General features: G+C 40.1%; 1 protein-coding gene across 4 annotated transcripts in view; it reads left to right on the forward strand.

The window, feature by feature from the left end:
- The first annotated feature begins 6924 nt into the window (after window positions 1-6924).
- The window catches only part of TSHR (thyroid stimulating hormone receptor), a 177574-nt gene continuing 167103 nt past the window's right edge, over window positions 6925-17395 (forward strand). For 2 of the 4 annotated variants that reach the window (XM_049899778.1, XM_049899781.1), the window contains exon 1: window positions 6926-7460. In XM_049899778.1, coding sequence (XP_049755735.1) covers window positions 7291-7460 — 170 coding nt within the window. In that variant the 5' untranslated portion in view covers window positions 6926-7290. Of the gene's footprint in view, window positions 7461-17395 lie in introns of all 4 variants that reach the window. The other 2 variants (XM_049899779.1, XM_049899780.1) reach the window with 2 other exon arrangements.

Here is a 17395-nt window from a genome sequence, read left to right on the forward strand (position 1 = left end):
TTTCCTTTAGCTACTCAGCATTCAAGAGCCAGTTTCAGAGTGTCTTCTGACATCCATTTTGGTCTTTTCTTTCTTTCCTGTCTTTTTAACGAGCTCTTGTTTTCTTCATGTATGATGTCCTTGATGTCATTCCACAACTCGTTTGGTTTTCAGTCATTAGTGTTCAACGCATCAAATCTGTTCTTGAGATGGTCTCTAAATCCAGATGGGCTATATTCAAGGTCATACTTTGGCTCTTATGGACTTGTTCTAATTTTCTTCAGTTTCAACTTGAACTTGGATATGAGCAATTGGTGGTCTGCTCTGCAGTCGGCCCCTGACCTTGTTCTGACTGACGATATTGAGCTTTTCCATCCTCTGTTCCCAAATGTGTAGTCAGTTTGATTCCTGTGTATTCTTTCTGGCAAGGTCCACATGTATAGTTGCCATTTATGTTGGTGAAAAAAGGTATCTGCAATGAAGAAATCGTTGGTCTTGCAAAATTCTATCATGTGATCTCTGGCCTCATTTCTACCACCAAGGCCTTATTTTCCAACTACCAGTCCTTCTTCTTTATTTCCACCTTTGGCATTCCAAAGTCCAGTAATTATGGATACATCTTGATTGCATGTTTGATCAATTTCAGACTGCAGAAGTTGATAAAAATCTTCTATTTCTTTATCTTTGGCCCTAGTGATTGGTGCATAAATATGAATAATAGTCATATTGACTGGTCTTCCTTGTAGGTGTATGGATATTATCCTATCACTGACAGTGTTGTACTTCCGGATAGATCTTAAAATGTTCTTTTTGACAATACATTTAACACCCATTCCTCTTTAATTTGTCATTCCTGGCATAGTAAACCATATAATTGTCTGATTCAAAATGGCCATTTCAGCTCACTAATGCCTAAGATATTGATCTTTATGTGTTCTATTTCATTTTTTACAGTCTCCAATTTTCCCAGATTCATACTTCATACATTTCACGTTCCAATTATTAATGGATGTTTGCAGCTGTTTCTTCTCATTTTGAGTTGTGTCACATCAGTGACGAAGGTTCTCAAAAGCTTTACTCCATCCATGTCATTACAGTCTACTCTACTTTGAGGAGGTAGCTCTTTACCAGTTGTGTTTTGAGTGACTTCCAACTTCAGGGGCTCATTTTCTGGCACTATATCAGATAATGCTCCACTGCTACTTATAAGATTTTCACTGGCTAATTTTTTTCAGAAGTAGATCGCCAGGTCCTTCTTTCTAGTCTGTCTTAGTCTGGAAGCTCCGCTGAAACCTGTCCACCAAGGGTGGCCCTGCTGGTATTTGAAATACTGGTGGCATAGCTTCCAGTGTCCCTGCAACACTAATACTAATCAGGAGACTAATGCTAGCCAGGAAAAAAAAGAGAGAAGCCACAAATTACCAATGTCAGGTATGGTCTCTACATCACTACATCGTTAAAGATTATATAAATATCAAAGTGTTGATAAGAGAATATTATGAAATTTGTACCAATAAATACAACTTTGGTGAAATGGACACAATCCTTATAAGACACAAACTACCATAGCTGCCTCAAGAAGAATTAGTTTGAACAGCCCCGTATCTATTTTTAAGTAGACTTTATGTTTTAGAGCAGTTTTAGGTTTACAGAAAAATTGTGCAGAAAGCACAGATTCACCATACACCCTCCCTACTCCCTGTGCTCTCTAATAGTTTCTCTTATTATTAACATTTTGCCTCAGTCTGGTACATTTGTTACAACTGATGAACCAATATTGATACATTATTTTTAACTATAGTCCATTAGGGTTCACACCTTGTGTACAGTTTTATGGGGTTTGACAAGTGCATGTCATGTATTCACCAACACAGTATCATGCAGAATAATTTCATCTACTCTGCTCTGTACTCCACCTAGTCACATCCTTAGCCGCTCCCTGAACCCTTGGCCACCACTGATCTTTTCAATGTCTCTATAATTTTGTCTTTTCCGGAATGTTATATATTTGGAATCATACAGTATATAGTTTTCCAGACTTTTCTTTCACTTAACAATATACATTTAAGGTTCCTTCAAGTTTTATAGTATCTTGATAGCTCATTTCTTTTTATCACTGAATAATACTCCATCGTATGGATGTATCACAGTGTGTTTATCCATTCCCCTATTGAAGGACATCTTGGTTGCTTCCAATTTTTGGCAATTATGAATAAAGCTGCTATAAACATTTATGTTTTTGTGTAGATATACATTTTCAACTCATTTGGGTAAATACTTGGGAGTGCAATTGCTAGATCATATGGTAAGTCCATGTTTAGCATTGGAAGAATCTGCCAGACTTTCTTCCAAAATGGCTGTACCATTTTGCATTCCTACCAGCAGTGACTGAGTGTTCCTGTCATTTCACATTCTCGATAGCATTTGGTATTGCCAGTTTTTTTGTATTTTAGATATTCTAGTAGGTGTGTAGTGGTAACTCATTGTTGTTTTAATTTGTAATTCTCTAATGACATATGATGTTGGGTATCATTTTAGCTTATTATTTGCCATCACTATATATTCTTTGGAGCCCTGGTGGCAAGGTGGTTAAGAGCTACGGCAAGCTACGACTACTAACCAAAAGTCAGCACTTTAAATCCATCAGCCACTCCTTGGAAACCCTATGAGGCAGTTCTGTTCTATCCTATAGGATCACTATTAGTTGGAATTGACTGAATGGCAACTGGTTGTTGTTACAGGTTGTTACACAGTCTTTGGTGAAGTCTGTTCTGATCTTCCGCCCATTTTGTAAATGGAGTATTTGTTTTTTTATTGTTCCATTTTAATAGTTCATTGCATATTTTGGTTACAAGTCATTATCAGATTGTGTTATGCAAATATCAGGTATGTATTTCTCCCAGTCTGTGGCTTGACTTTTCTTTCTCTTAACAGTGCCTTTCATAGACCAGAAGTTTTTTTTTATTTTAATGCAGTCCAACTTATCAATTTTTTCTTTCATAAATTTTGTCTTGGTATTGTGTCCGTATATCTATTTTCAAAAGCTGAATTTGTATTCTAACTCACAAATAAAGACCAGACTTACTGGCCTGACAGACTGGAGAAACCTTAAGAGTATGGCCCCTGGACACCCTTTTAGCTCAGTAATGAAGTGACTCCTGAGGTTCACCCTTTAGCCAAAGATTCCAAGCAGGCCCTTAAAACAAAATGAGACTAAAGGGGCACAACCAGCTCAGGGGCAAGGACTAGAAGGCAGGAAAGGACAGGAAAACTGGTGATAGGGAAACCAAGGTCTAGAAGGGAGAGTGTTGACATGTTTTGGGGTTGGTAACCAATGTCACAAAACAATATGTGTACTAGCGGTTTAATGAGAAGCTAGTTCGTTCTGTAAAACTTCATCTAAAGTAAAAAAAAAAAAAAAAAACACCCTCCGGAGGGGAAAGAAAAGAATTTTAAAATGCTTAAACAAGAGTGAATAGGTAACACCAGCCCAGGCACAGGGACAAGAAGGCAGGAAGGAACAGGAAAGTTGGTAATAGGGAACCCAGGGTCCAGAAGATGAGAGTGTTGACATGTTGTGGGGTTGGCAACAAATGTCACAAAACAATATGTGTATTAATTGTTTAATGAGAAACTTGTTTGCCCTGTAAACCTTCATCTAAAGTAAAAAAAAAAAAGGAATTTTAAAACAATGAAATCAATATTTATATTGAAGAAGTATTCTTATCAGAGGGTAGGGAAAGGAAGGCAGACTGTGACACCAACAATCCTCTGACCGTTTTAACTCTAATAAATAACTCAAACAAAAATTAGAAGTTGGAAAGGGAGGAGCAATAAAGCTAAGAGATTTCATATATATTACATATGCATAAATTTCAAAAATGTTTATGAAACAATTATATAAAAAGAGGATACGAACAGATAACAAAAGAAATACAACTGCTTTTAAAACAAAAATCGTCAATTTCACTTATAAGTAAAGAAATGCAAACAAAAATAATGGAGTTTTTTGTTTTAAAGTTGTTAATAAATAAAATTCTAATGAAAATACCCAATGCTAATGATGATATGACATTCTCATACTTGGTCATTGACTATACATTTTCACAACCCTTTTTAAAACAATTTGGCAACATGAACCGAGAAAAATAAAAGTATTCATATCCTTTACAAAAAAAAAAAAATTGAATTTGTAGTTTTTAACCTTCCAAAAAAGAAAGCTCAAGTTCTAGATGGCTTCACTGGTGAATCCTACCACTCATTTCTACATCTTAAAAAAGTGAATAAATATATCCACCTACTATATAAGGAAGGAGCCCAGATGGCACAAATGTCAGGCACTGGGCTGTTAGCCGAAAGGCTAGCGATTTGAACACACCCAGGAGCTCCGCAGGAAAAAGACCTGGTAATCTGTTTCCATACAGATTATATATAGCCAAGAAAACCTTATGGGGCAGTTCTACTCTGTCACATGGGGTATCTGTGAATCAGAGCTGACTCAATGGCACACAACAAGAACAACAACAACTATACAAGGATATTATATTGGAAGTAGCTTGTCAAGATAGCTGTGAAGGGTGATCTGGTAGCCAGCCTCCAAGATGGCCCTCAATAAACCTTTAGGAAATTTATCAATCACTATGGCACTGGGTTTTTTGGGTATGGGACAAATAGCAGACAAAGTAGCTAATGGGATGGAAACACAACTGCGATCTCTGACCTCATTAGCTAAGATGGCATTAGATAACAGAATAGCCTTAGGGTTTTTATTAGCCCAAGAAGGTGGAGTCTGTGCTGTAGCAAATATCTCTTGTTGCATTTGGATAAATAACACAGAAGAAATAGAACAGGATATACATAGAATTAGACAGCAAGCTACTCGGTTACATACTATAACACCCCTACGAACACCAGATTTATTAGGTTGATTACCATCAGAACTAAGTACATGGGTAGAACACTATTGCAAGGAATAATAATAGTCTGCATCCTGATAGTATTAAGCATAATAAAACTTATCTTCTATTGTCTTACACACTTGAAAGGCTTGGGCTAAAACGTTGATGTACACTGACTTTGCTCATTTCTGCAGTGCAACTGGTGAGAACATCACTCTTACTTAAGATCCTTCTAAAGAATCAGATGGTATCCCGTGGAAAACCGGTACCTTGTGTTTAAAGATGCCATGGCCACCATCTAAGGAGGCCAACTGAGTCCAGGTTTTGATCATCAATGTGTTACCTCCAATCTCAGAAGAACTCACAAGGACACATCAACTGGGCCCTGAGGTATAAGAACAATGACTGGGACAATCTTGGAAAACATCTTTTAGGGATCCTTTATCATAAACAAATACTTAGAACACAAAAGACCCACGTATTTTCCACTCTTATCTTTTTCTATGAGCATTTAGTACATAGTAAGATTGTTGGACCAATGAAGACCCTCCTGACTGTCATTACTGAAGCTTGTACCACTGATTATTAAGAAAGACTATTCAGAACGTAGAATCACAGTGATTTAGTAGCTATTAGCCAATCTGTGAGAAGGTGAAGCTTTTAATAATTTTACCCATTTGTAAGGTCGATACATACTGATGATTCTGCAACATTCCCCAGACCCAGACAGACATAGCTCTGGTAGCGTGCTTATCTGCTTTTGCCTGTTTTGTCACATTCCTTGGACTCGGGCAGCCAATGGCCCTGGCAGCATACTTGTCCATTTCTCACTTTTGCTTCTTGGAACATATGCCGAATAAAATCTTTCTTCTTATTTTACTATAACTTTGTGGTGATTTTACCATAGGATGCAAGACAAAATAAAGCATACTCTGACATTATTGGTTACATGAACACACTGACTGGCTAAAAGACACAATTGAAAGACATGGGGTCAAAGGGGGTGCTTCATGTTGGTCACAAAGCAAATGACAGGATGGAAATTCTTAGGAGTGGTCTGTTAAAAGTTATCTTGCTCAGAGTGTCAGCCCCTGAAGGAGATTGGGAACGAATAGTTTCCATCAGGGAACAAATGTATTTCCATGAGGTATTCACATTCTTCAGGGGTTGGTTCCTAGGCAGCAAAGGTAGGGCCTGGAGGAAAGGTTACATTGAGCTCTTATAGTTAGCTCAGTCATTTTACAAATAGGTCAGTGTCTCTGTTTTGATTTTATCCCTTATCAACCCCAAGGGGAACAGGAAGCAATTGAAGGCTCTTAAGAGGGAAATCGGCAAGATCTGATTTATATTTTTGATCATCGTTTTGGCTACTGTGTGAAAAATAATGAATAGATGATGGCGTGCCATTTAAGTATTCCTCTTCTTCCCATCTTCTGGGAAAATGGGCTCAAACAATTGCTGGACAAACCAGAGTTCAGGAAGACTTCAAACCCGTGTCACAAAGCTGGATTCAGGGTTCCACTCAAGGCACCCGGAACTTCTGTCGTTCCCGTTTCTCCACAGCAGATGGCCCCACAGCCCAATTCCTGACCTGCCTCTGATAATCCACCCCGTTGCAGTGGGCGCCGGGCGCCACCAGGCGACTTCTGGCGACCATCTCTGCGCGAGATAGGCTGCTCGCGGCCAAGCGGTCCTCTGTTAGCGCTGCAGTTGGGGAGCTGCGGAGAGCTGCTGGGCCATCGCGCCCCGGCTTCGGCTGAACCCCGGGCTGGCCAGTGTTCCCTCCGACTCTCAGCAGAGGTGTCTTAGGGCAGGAGGAGCTATAGTTCTGCAGGACACCAGTTCGCCTGGGAACTGTCCGCTCTGGGACTGCTCTGGGTTAGGTCCAGCGGAGACTTTCTGGAGAGAAAGTCCGCGCGGGTGGGTCCCAGGCAGGCAGCGCTTTTAGGGGCTACCCACCCAAAAAGGTGGGCCTTTGGGTTTCGTGAGGAGGAAAGGAAGGGCAGTCTAAACTAGGCTTTGGAGGGAACTGAGGGGAGGAGCACGTGGGGCAAGAAGGGGTAGCGATTGGAAAGTAGGTAACGTTGGAAAGCAGTAGGCGACAGCCTAGACCGGTGTCAGGGGTCAGGGAACACACGGAGCGCGCGCGGGCTGCGTGGCTCAAGGCAAGGGAAGTGAAGCAAGTAGCTTGTTTGGATGGAGAGTTGCCTAGGGAAGCAGAGCACTTAAGAGCCTCTTCTTCCCCCTCTCCAGCCTCCTCTTTTGTGGTGAGGTCACAGCCCCTACAAGAGCCCTCCCTTCTTTTGCCCCTCCCGTTTCCCATCTCCTTCAGCCGAGGGGGAACCGGAGGCGCTTTGGGCTGGGAATGAGGCAGTAGTGGAGGATGAAGAAGTAGCCTGGGGGTCCGGGGAAAATGAGGCAGAAGTCCTTGCTGCAGCTGGTGCTGCTGCTCGCCCTGCCCAGGAACCTGGGGGGAAAGGAGTGTTCCCCTCCGCCCTGTGAGTGCCGCCAGGACGACGACTTCAGAGTCACCTGCAAGGATATTCACCGCATCCCCAGCCTTCCGGCCAGTACGGAGACTCTGTGAGTACCTGGGAGAGGAGAGGGTAGGACCCAGAGGCCAAGGGCTGCTGGAAAGGTGGACAGAGTGTGCAAAAACAGCTTGGGAGAAGGTGAAGAGGGCCCTGTATGTTTAGTGGGTAAAAAACTCAGTCGCTCATACTTAAAAAAAAAAAAAAATTAGGAGGGTATAATTGCTGACACTTTAGTTATTCGTAAGGCAGGAAAAGGTAACAAAACTTTGGTACAAGATGAAAGTGAGAGTTATTCTAAGGAGCTGCTATTCTTCATTTTCCTTTTCTCTTAGCCCTGGCTGAATCTTAATTAAACTTCACATATTAATAAGATTAATAGCAACACAAAGCTGATCTTTTGAAACTTGAAATTTACTGAGTAGTGAAAGATTGCAGAAATGCATTTCTCCTTTTAGCCTTTCTAGGGTAGGTGAGAAATTATCTTAGCAATTCTGCTGATTGATCAAATAGTTGACAAAGATTTAATGAGGGGCTCCTTTTTAAATAAACCCTTTATATGATGTGTAGAGTTCCTTACTCAAATGAGAACTGTCCTCCCACTAATATGGTGCCTCCAGACCTCCCCTTTGGGATGTAGGCCTGGTATAGATGCAAAGGGATAACATTTTATAAAATACATTTTCATCTGAGTGTTAAATGGTACCAAATCAGAAACCTGATTTTCAATAAGTTTTGCATGTCTGTTCTTTAACAGAAATCTAAATCAATGACTATTTAAAGGGCAATTGTGGTCAAGATTAAGGGAGGAAAAAAAAAGCACTTTTGAGTGGTTGAAATGAAACAGTAAAACAACCTGTTGTTGTTGTTAGGTGCCTTCCGGTCTGTGTCAACTCACAGCCACCTTCACAATCATTGTTATACTTGAGCTCACCGTTGCAGTCTCTGTGTCACTCCATCTCATTGAGGGTCTTCCTCTTTTTTGCTGATCCTCTAATTTACTAAGCATGATGTCCTTCTCCAGGGACTGGTCCCTCCTTATAACATGTCCAAAGTACATGAGATGAAGTCTTGCCATCATCGCTTCTAAAGGGCATTCCGGCTGTGGTCGGTCCTTCCAACAGAGATTTGCTCATCCTTCTAGCAGTCCCGTGATATATTCAATATTCTTCGCCAACACCATAGTATAAATGCATCAGTTCTTCTTTGGTCTTCCTTATTCATTGTCCAGCTTTCTCATGCGTATGAGGCAATTGAAAATACAATGGCTTGGGTCAAGTACACCTTAGTCCTCGAAGTGACATCTTTGCTTTTTAAAAGCAGTCTTTTGCGGCAGATTTGCCCAGTGCAATATGGTATTTGATTTCTTGACTGCTACTTCCATGGGTGTTGATTGTGGATCCAAGTAAAATGATACCCTTTACAACTTCAATCTCTTCTCCATTTATCATAATTTTACTTATTGGTCCAGTTGTGAGGATTTTTTTTTTTCCCTTTATGCTGAGGTGTATTCCATACTGAAGGCTGTGGTCTTTGATCTTCATCAGTAAGTGCTTCAAGACCTCTTCACTTTCAGTAAGCAAGGTTGTGTCATCTGCATACTGCAGATTGTTAATAAGTCTTCCTCCAAGCCTGATGCCACATTCTTCTTCACATAGTCCGGTTTCCTAGACTATTTGCTCAGCATACAGATTGAATAAATATGGTGAAAAGATACAACCCTGATGCTACCTTTCATGATTTTAAACCACGCAGTATCCTCTTGTTCTGATCAAACAACTGCCTCTTGGTCTATGTGTAAGTTCCTCATGAGCACAAATAAGTGTTCTGGAATTTTCATTCATAATTTATTATGATCACACAACTGAATCCCTTTGCATAGTCAATAAAACACAGATAAACATCTTTCTGGTATTCTCTGCTTTCAGCCAGGATCCATCTGACATCAGCAATGATATCCCTGGTTCCATGTCCTCCTCTGAATCCAGCTTAAATTTCTGGCAGTTTCCTGTGGATGCACTGCTGCAGTCATTTTTTAATTATCTTCAGCATAATTTTACTCGCATGCAGTGGCATCGCTAGGGTTGGTATCACTTAGTGTGGTAACTCATGGTATCACTCGCCCTTGGGCCTCCTCCCATACCATACAGAATTTGACAAAATCAGTGACTGTAAAAACACCAGGAGCAACGAAAACAACAGCACGTACTTGTAGCACATGATTCAAAGCGTCATTGTAATTAGGTAATAATGACACCTCTGACCGGAGGGCATTAGAAGGCTCAAAAAGTAAATAAGCATAGAGATTTAGCCTTGTAGGTATACTGATACATGTAAAATGTGTCAGTACTTATGAAAAAATGTTTTTGTTGCTATAACTGACAGGGATATTTTTATAAAAAAATAAATTTCTGCTGGAACACTGAACAAAAACTTTATAGACAGTCATTTTGGTGACACCCCCTCTGATAGTGTCACCCAGTGCAGTCTACACACCCCACACACTCATAGGGACACCACTGCTCACATGTGATATTAATCATGATATTGTTTGATAATTTCTGCATTCTGTTGGATCACCTTTCTTTGGAATAGGCGTGTATATGGATCTCTTTCAGTTGGTTGGCCAGGTAGCCAAATTTCATGGCATAGACCAGTAAGCGCTTCCAGCCTTGGATCCATTTGTTGAAACAGCTCAATTGGTATTACATCGTTCCTGGAGTCTTGTTTGTTACCAGTGCCTTCAGTGCAGCGTAGACTTCTTCCTTCAGTACCATCAGCTCTTGATCGTATGCTACCTTCTGAAATGGTTGAATGTTGATCAGTTCTTTTTGGTACAGTGACTCTGCGTATTCCTTCTATCTTCTTTTGATGCTTCCTGCGTTGTTCAATATTTTGCCCATAGAATCCTTTAATAGTGCGACTTGAGGCTTTAGTTTTTTCTTCAGTTCTTTCAGCTTCAGAAATACCGAGCATGTTCTTCTCTTTTGGTTTTCTACTCCAGGTCTTTGCACATTTCGTTATAAATCCTTTACTTTGTCTTCTCAGGCCACCCTTTGAAATCTTCTGTCCAGCTCTTTTACGTCATCATTTCTTCCTTTAGCTACTCTATGTTTAAAAGCAAGTTTCAGGGTCTCTTCTGACATTTATTTTGGTCTTTTTTTTCTTTCCTGTCTTTTTAATGACCTTTAGCTTTCTTCACGTATGATGTCCTTGATGTCATTCCACGACTCGTCTGGCCTTCAGTCAGTGTTCAATGCATCAAATCTATCCTTGAGAAGGTCTCTAAATTCAGGTGGGATATACTCAAGTTCATATTTTGGCTCTCACGAACTTGTTTTAATTTCCTTCTGCTTCAACTTGAACTTGCATATGAGCAATTGACAGTCTGTTCTGCAGTCAGCCCCTGATCTTATTCTTCTGACTGAGGGTATTGAGCTTTTCTATTATCTCTTTCCATAGATGCAGTCAGTTTGATTCCTGTGTATTCCATCTGTAGCCCTGGTGGTACAGTGGTTAAGAGCTTGGCTGCTAACCAAAAGTCCAGCATTTCAAATCCACCAGCCCCTCCTTGGAAACCCTACCAGCCAGTTCTAGTCTGTCCTATAGGGTCACTATGAGTCAGGATGGACTTGACAGCAATTTAATTATTCCATCTGGTGAGGTCCACATGTATAGCCATCATTTATGTTGTTGAAAAAAGGTGTTTCCAATGAATAAGTGGTTGATCTTGCAAAATTCTATCATGCGACCTCCCTCGTCATTTCTATCACCAAGGCCATGTTTTCCATCTATTGATCCTTCCTCTTTGTTTGCAACTTTCATGCTCCAATCACCAGTAATTATCAATACATCATGATTACATTTTTGATCAGTTTCAGACTGCAGAAGTTGGTTAAAATCTTCAGTTTATTCATCTTTGGCCTTAATGGTTGATGCGTAAATTTGAGTAATAGTCATATTAACTGGTCTTCCTTGTAAGTGTATGGATATTATCCTATCACTGACAGCCTTGTATTTCAGGATAGATCTTGAAATGTTCTTTATGACAGTGAATGCAATACTGTTCCTCTTCAATTTGTCATTTCCAGCATAGTAGAGTATGTGATTATCCAATTCAGAATGGCCAATGTCAGTCCATTTCAGCTCACTCATGCCTAGAATATCAATCTTCAAGTGTTCCATTTCATTTTTTGACAACTTCCAACTTTCCTGGATTCGTACATTCCATATTCAAATTATTAATGAATGTTTACAGCTGTTTCTTTTATTTTGAGTTGTGCCACATCAGCAAATGAAGGTTCATACTAATTAATACTGTAAAGAGTGCTCCATTCTCTGTGCTACTACCACAGAATAGAATATGTTCTTATCATCCTCTTTATTAAATTCCTAAATTGGCTGCTCACGGCCTCCAGGAAAAAATTCTAAATTCTTTTGTATGGCTTATCAGATCCTTCAAGACCTAATACCATCTTTCTCTCAAACCTCATCTACCTCACCTCCTAATGGCACTGAATAGAACGTCTGACATTTTCCCCAAAGTGATCTGCTCCTTCTTGCCCGTGCCTTCCCACTCTGCCTAAAGCACCTTTTCTCCTTTCTTCGTGTGGCTTATGCCTACTTCTAGATCCAGATTAGGTGTCAATTCTTTCAGGAAGCCTCTCCTAACTCATGACCCCTAGGCTGGGTGAGCCGTAACATTCTGTGCATGACCCGATCTCACACAGTGTGCTTTTTCTGTGTCTTGTTATTTCCATGTGTGCCTAGCCAAGCTGGATATGAGCTCTTTTAGGGCAGGGGCCCTGTCATTCAACCCTGAATTCATGGCACCCAGCACAGAACCTGGAACTATGTAAGTGCTCAAAAAAAAAAAAAAAAGCATGTTAAATGAATGAAAGAATGAATGTTAGTCTCAGATTTCCATGATGGGGCAGGGTGGAAAAGGGCCAGTGACATCCTTCTTCCGGGACTTTTTTAAAGTGACAGAATTTCAAGAGTCCTCGAAGAGAGATGTACCTCTGACAATGGAAAGGAACTTGGAGTCATCATGCTTATAATCCTACCAAGTGTTGAGGAGAAAAGGCAATGGAGAAAGAGCACTGGGATAGGAGTCAGGAAGTCTGCATTCTTTTCATCCCTCTCACTATGAAGCTGGGTGTGATAATTCATTTAGAAGGACCCAAGGTTCCTTCTGGGTAAAAGAGAGGGTTGAACTAAGTCCTTTCTGATGTCTGTAGTGCTAATGACACTAGTCTAAGGGAAGCCACTGAATCACAAAGAGTAATAACTGAATAAACACAGCAGCAAGGGGAATCTGACTTTGAGAGAAATGGGGGTGTGGGGCTATGATCTAGAGAATAAAGTTATTCTGAGATAAAGAAGAGGAAATTGATGAAAAGTGTGAATAAAATGGTATGTTAATTTGAAAAATAACTGCAACCATATGCAATAGTAGCAAAGTGATTTTCAAAATTTTGGGGGCAGTAAAACTCTTTCGTCAAAGGAAAGCTTATGAGAGAAGTCAGTACAGAAAGCTAACAATTACATTGTGCTTATTTTGCGTGAGGCCCTGTTCTCAGCACTTTACATGCACTAACCCTTTGGATCTTCACAAAGTCCCATGAAGTTGGCACTTTGTATTACCCTCATTTTATAGATGAGGAAACTGAGGAACAAAAAAGTGAAGCAACTTTCTCCACATCAAACAGGATGTAAGTGGTGGAACCAGGATTTGAAAGACCACAAAGTCAGCTACGGAGCCCACAATCTTAAACCACTGCTCTCAGATGAAAGTGGGTCTCACCCTGCCACCTTCCTCCTGTGTGGTCATGAGGTTTCAGGGAAAGAAGTTTGAAAACCAGTGATGTCCAATAAACCTCAAATAACCTTGGGTACTATGGGCCTGAGAAGTATGTAAAAACTCAGAAACGAGGAGGTTGGGGGAAGAGGAAGGAAAGAAGGAAGAGACAAGGTAGAAGGGAGGAGGAAAAGAAAGAATATGTGGAAGTTATAGAAGGCATTCCCTACTGAAACAAACCAGATCTTTGTCATTTAAAATCTATTCTACTAACTAACCCTTGTTCCAAAGCAACTTTAAAAGTACAGGAACCATTGTTGAGACATGTTAGCTCAAAAGTTTTATATTATTATATAAGTTGTTGTTGTTGTTAGGTGCCGTTGAGTTGCTTCTGACTACAGAACGAGACATTGCCCAACCCTGCTCCATGCTCACAATTGTTGCAGCCACTGTGTCAGTCCACCCCGTTGAGGGTCTTCCTCTTTTTCACTGACCCTCTACTTTACTAAGCATGTTGTCCTTCTCCAGGGACCAATCCCTTATGACAACATGTCCAAAGTATGTAAGACGTAGTCTTGCCATCCTTGCTTCGAGGGAGCATTCTGTTTGTAATTCTTCCATGGCAGTCCATGGTATGTTCAATATTCTTTGCCAACACCACAATTCAAAGGCATCAATTCTTCTTCAGTCTTCCTTATTCATTGTTCAGCTTTCCCATGCATATGTGGCATTTGAAAATACCATGGCTTGGGTCAGGCTCACCTTAGTCTTCAAGGTGACATCTTTGCTTTTCAACATTTTAAAGAGGTCTTTTGTAGCAGATTTGCCCAATGCAATGTGTCTTTTGATTTCTTGACTGCTGCTTCCATGGGTGTTGATTGTGGATACAAGTAAAATGAAATCCTTGACAACTTCAATCTTTTCCCCGTTTATTATGATGTTGCTTATTTGTCCAGTTGTAAGGATTTTTGTTTTCTTTATGTTAACATGTAATCCATACTGAAGGCTGTGGTCTTTGATCTTCTTCAGTAAGTGCTTCAAGTCCTCTTCACTTTCAGCAAGCAAGGTTGTGTCATTAGTATAACACAGGTTGTTAATGAATCTTCCTTCAATCCTGATGCCCCGTTCTTCTTCATATAATCCAGCTTCTCGGATTATTTGCTCAGCATTCAGATTGAATAGGTACAGTGAAAGGATACAATCCTGACACACAGTTTTCCTGACTTTAAACCACGCGTTATCCCCTTGTTCTGTTCTAATGACTACCCCTCAATCTATGTACAGGTTCCTCATGAGTGCAAGTAAGTATTCTGGAATTCCCAGCCTTTGCAATGTTATCCATAATTTGTTATGATCCACACAGTAGAATGCCTTTGTATAGTCAATAAAACACAGGTAAACATCTTTCTGGTATTCTCTGCTTTTAGCCAAGATCCATCTGACATCAGCTATAATATCCCTGGTTCCACGTCCTCTTCTGAATCTGGCCTGAATTTCGGGCAGTTCCCTCTCAATATACTGCTGCAGCCACTTTGGAATGATCTTCAGCAAAATTTTATTTGTGTGTGGCATTAATGATATTGTTCAATAATTTTCTCATTTGGCTGGATCACCTTTCTTGGGAATAGGCATAAATATTGGATCTCTTCCAGTCAGTTGGCCAGGTAGTTGTCTTCCGAATTTCTTAGCATAGACGCATGAGCACTTCCAGTGCTGCATCCATTTGCTGAAACATCTCAATTGATATTCTGTCAATTCCTGGAGCCTTGTTTTTTGCCAATGCCTTCAGTGCAGCTTGGACTTCTTCCTTCAGTACCATTGGTTCCTGATCATATGCGACCTCTTGAATTGATTGAGTGTTGACCAGTTCTTTTTGGTATAATGACTTAATGTATTCCTTTCATCTTTTGATGCTTCCTGCATCATTTAATATTTTCCCCATAGAATCCTTCACTATTGCAACTCAAGGCTTGAATTTTTTCTTCAGTTCTTTCAGCAGCTTGAGAAATGCCGAGTGTGTTCTTCCTTTTTGGTTTTCTATCTCCAGCTCTTTGCACATGTCATTATAATACTTTACTTTGTCTTCTCCAGCCACCCTTTGAAATCCTCTGTTCAGCTCTTTTCCTTCATCATTTCTCCCATTCACTGTAGCTACTCTGTGTTCAAGAGCAAGTTTCAGAGTCTCTTCTGACATCCATTTTGGTCTTTTCTTTCTTTTCTGTCTTTTTAATGACCTCTTGCATTCTTCGTGTATGATGTCCTTGATGTCATTCCACAACTCGTCTGGCCTTGGGTCATTAATGTTCCATGTGTCTAATCTGCTCTTGAGATGGTCTCTAAATTCAGGTGGAATATACTCAAGGTTGTACTTTAGCTTTCATGGACTTGTTCTAATTTTCTTCAGTTTCCATTTGAACTTGCATAAGAGCAATTGATGGTCTGTTCCACAGTTGGCCCCTGGCCTTGTTCTGGCTGATGATATTGAGATTTTCCATCGTCTCATTCCACAGATGTAGTCAGTTTGATTTCCTGTGTATTCCATCTGGTGAGGCCCATGTGTATAGCTGCCATTTATGTTGGTGAAGTAGTTGGTCTTGCAAAATTCTAGCCTGCGATCTCTAGCATCATTTCTGTCACCAATGCCATATTTTTCAACTAGTAATCCTTTTTCTTTGTTTCCAATTTAGCATTCCAATCACCAGTAATTATCAATGCATCCTGATTGCATGTTTGATCAATTTTAGACTGCAGACGGTCATAAAAATCTTCAATTTCTTCATGGTTTAATTTCTTCATCTTTGGCTTTAGTGGTTAGTTTGTAAATTTGAATAGTAGTCGTATTAACTGGTCTTCCTTATAGGTGTATGGATATTATGCTATCACTGACAGCATTGTACTTCAGGATAGATCTTGAAATATTCTTTTTGACAATGAATGTGATGCCATTCCTCTTCAAGTTGTCATTCCTGGAATAGTAGACCATATGATTGTCTGATTCAAAATGGCAATACCACTCCATTTCAGCTCGCTAATGCCTAGGATATTGATGTTTATGCATTCTATTTCATTTTGACAATTTCCAATTTTCCTAGATTCATACTTCATACATTCCACATTCCCATTATTAGTGGATGCTTGCAGCTGTTTGTTCTCATTTTGAGTCGTGCCACATCAGCAAAAAAAAAGGTCTTGAAAGCTTTACTCCATCCACATCATTAAGGTAGACTCTACTTTGAGGAGGCAGCTCTTCCTCAGTTGTATTGTGAGTGCCTTCCAACCTGGGGGGTTCATCTTCTGGCACTATGTCAGACAATGTTCTGCTGCTATTCATAAGGTTTTCACTGATTGATTCTTTTTAGAAGTAGACAGCTGAGTCCTTCTTCCTAGTCTTCCTTAGTCTGGAAGCTCAGCTAAAACTTGTCTGCCATGGGTGACCCTCCTGGTATCTGAATACTGGTGTCATAGCTTCCAGCATCACAGCAACAGCAAGGCCCATAGTATGACAAACTGACAGACATATGGGGGACATATATATATATGTATGTATATATATATATATATATATATTATCCAGTCTGTCCTCTTTTCAGAAGTATTTGAAGAGCTCTCCATGGTTTAAAATGCATAGATTTTGCTGTTTGCATCGGCATTTATTTTATTTCTGCGAAGTTCAGCAGGGTGCTGTGTAATCACTGCCTAGTCATTTTTACAAATTATTATGGTGCTAAGAGCAAGCTTTCCTAAAACTTATCTTCTATCTTATTTTCTACATTACAATGCAAAAAGTAAGCAGAGCTCCTCTTTCTGCACTACCCATAAGCCTGCCATGTGCTGTGGTGGTTGGATAGGAGAGAATCACACTGTTTGTAGCTCTAACTGAATCAGCGGTTCTGAATCTTTTTCTCATTTCCACCCCCCAAAAGGCGCGAGTCTCTCCATCCCCTAGTGGATCCTAGAATCTTTGATATGCAGGTAGTTTTAAAAATTGCTCCCACTAATTGAGAATTAGTGATTTACAGGAACTGAAATAAAGAAAGTATATAATTATAAATCATATCTCAAAATCAAGAATAGTAAGACCAGCACATCGTTCTCACTCAGAACGTTGTTGTTTGCTGCCTCCATGCATGAGAAGACCATCCCTTCTCGCAATGATGAGAGGGATGAAGTTAGCCAACTGTTCTGGA

The sequence above is a fragment of the Elephas maximus genome, chromosome 10 (genome assembly GCF_024166365.1).
Source record: "Elephas maximus indicus isolate mEleMax1 chromosome 10, mEleMax1 primary haplotype, whole genome shotgun sequence".
NCBI lineage: Eukaryota > Metazoa > Chordata > Mammalia > Proboscidea > Elephantidae > Elephas > Elephas maximus.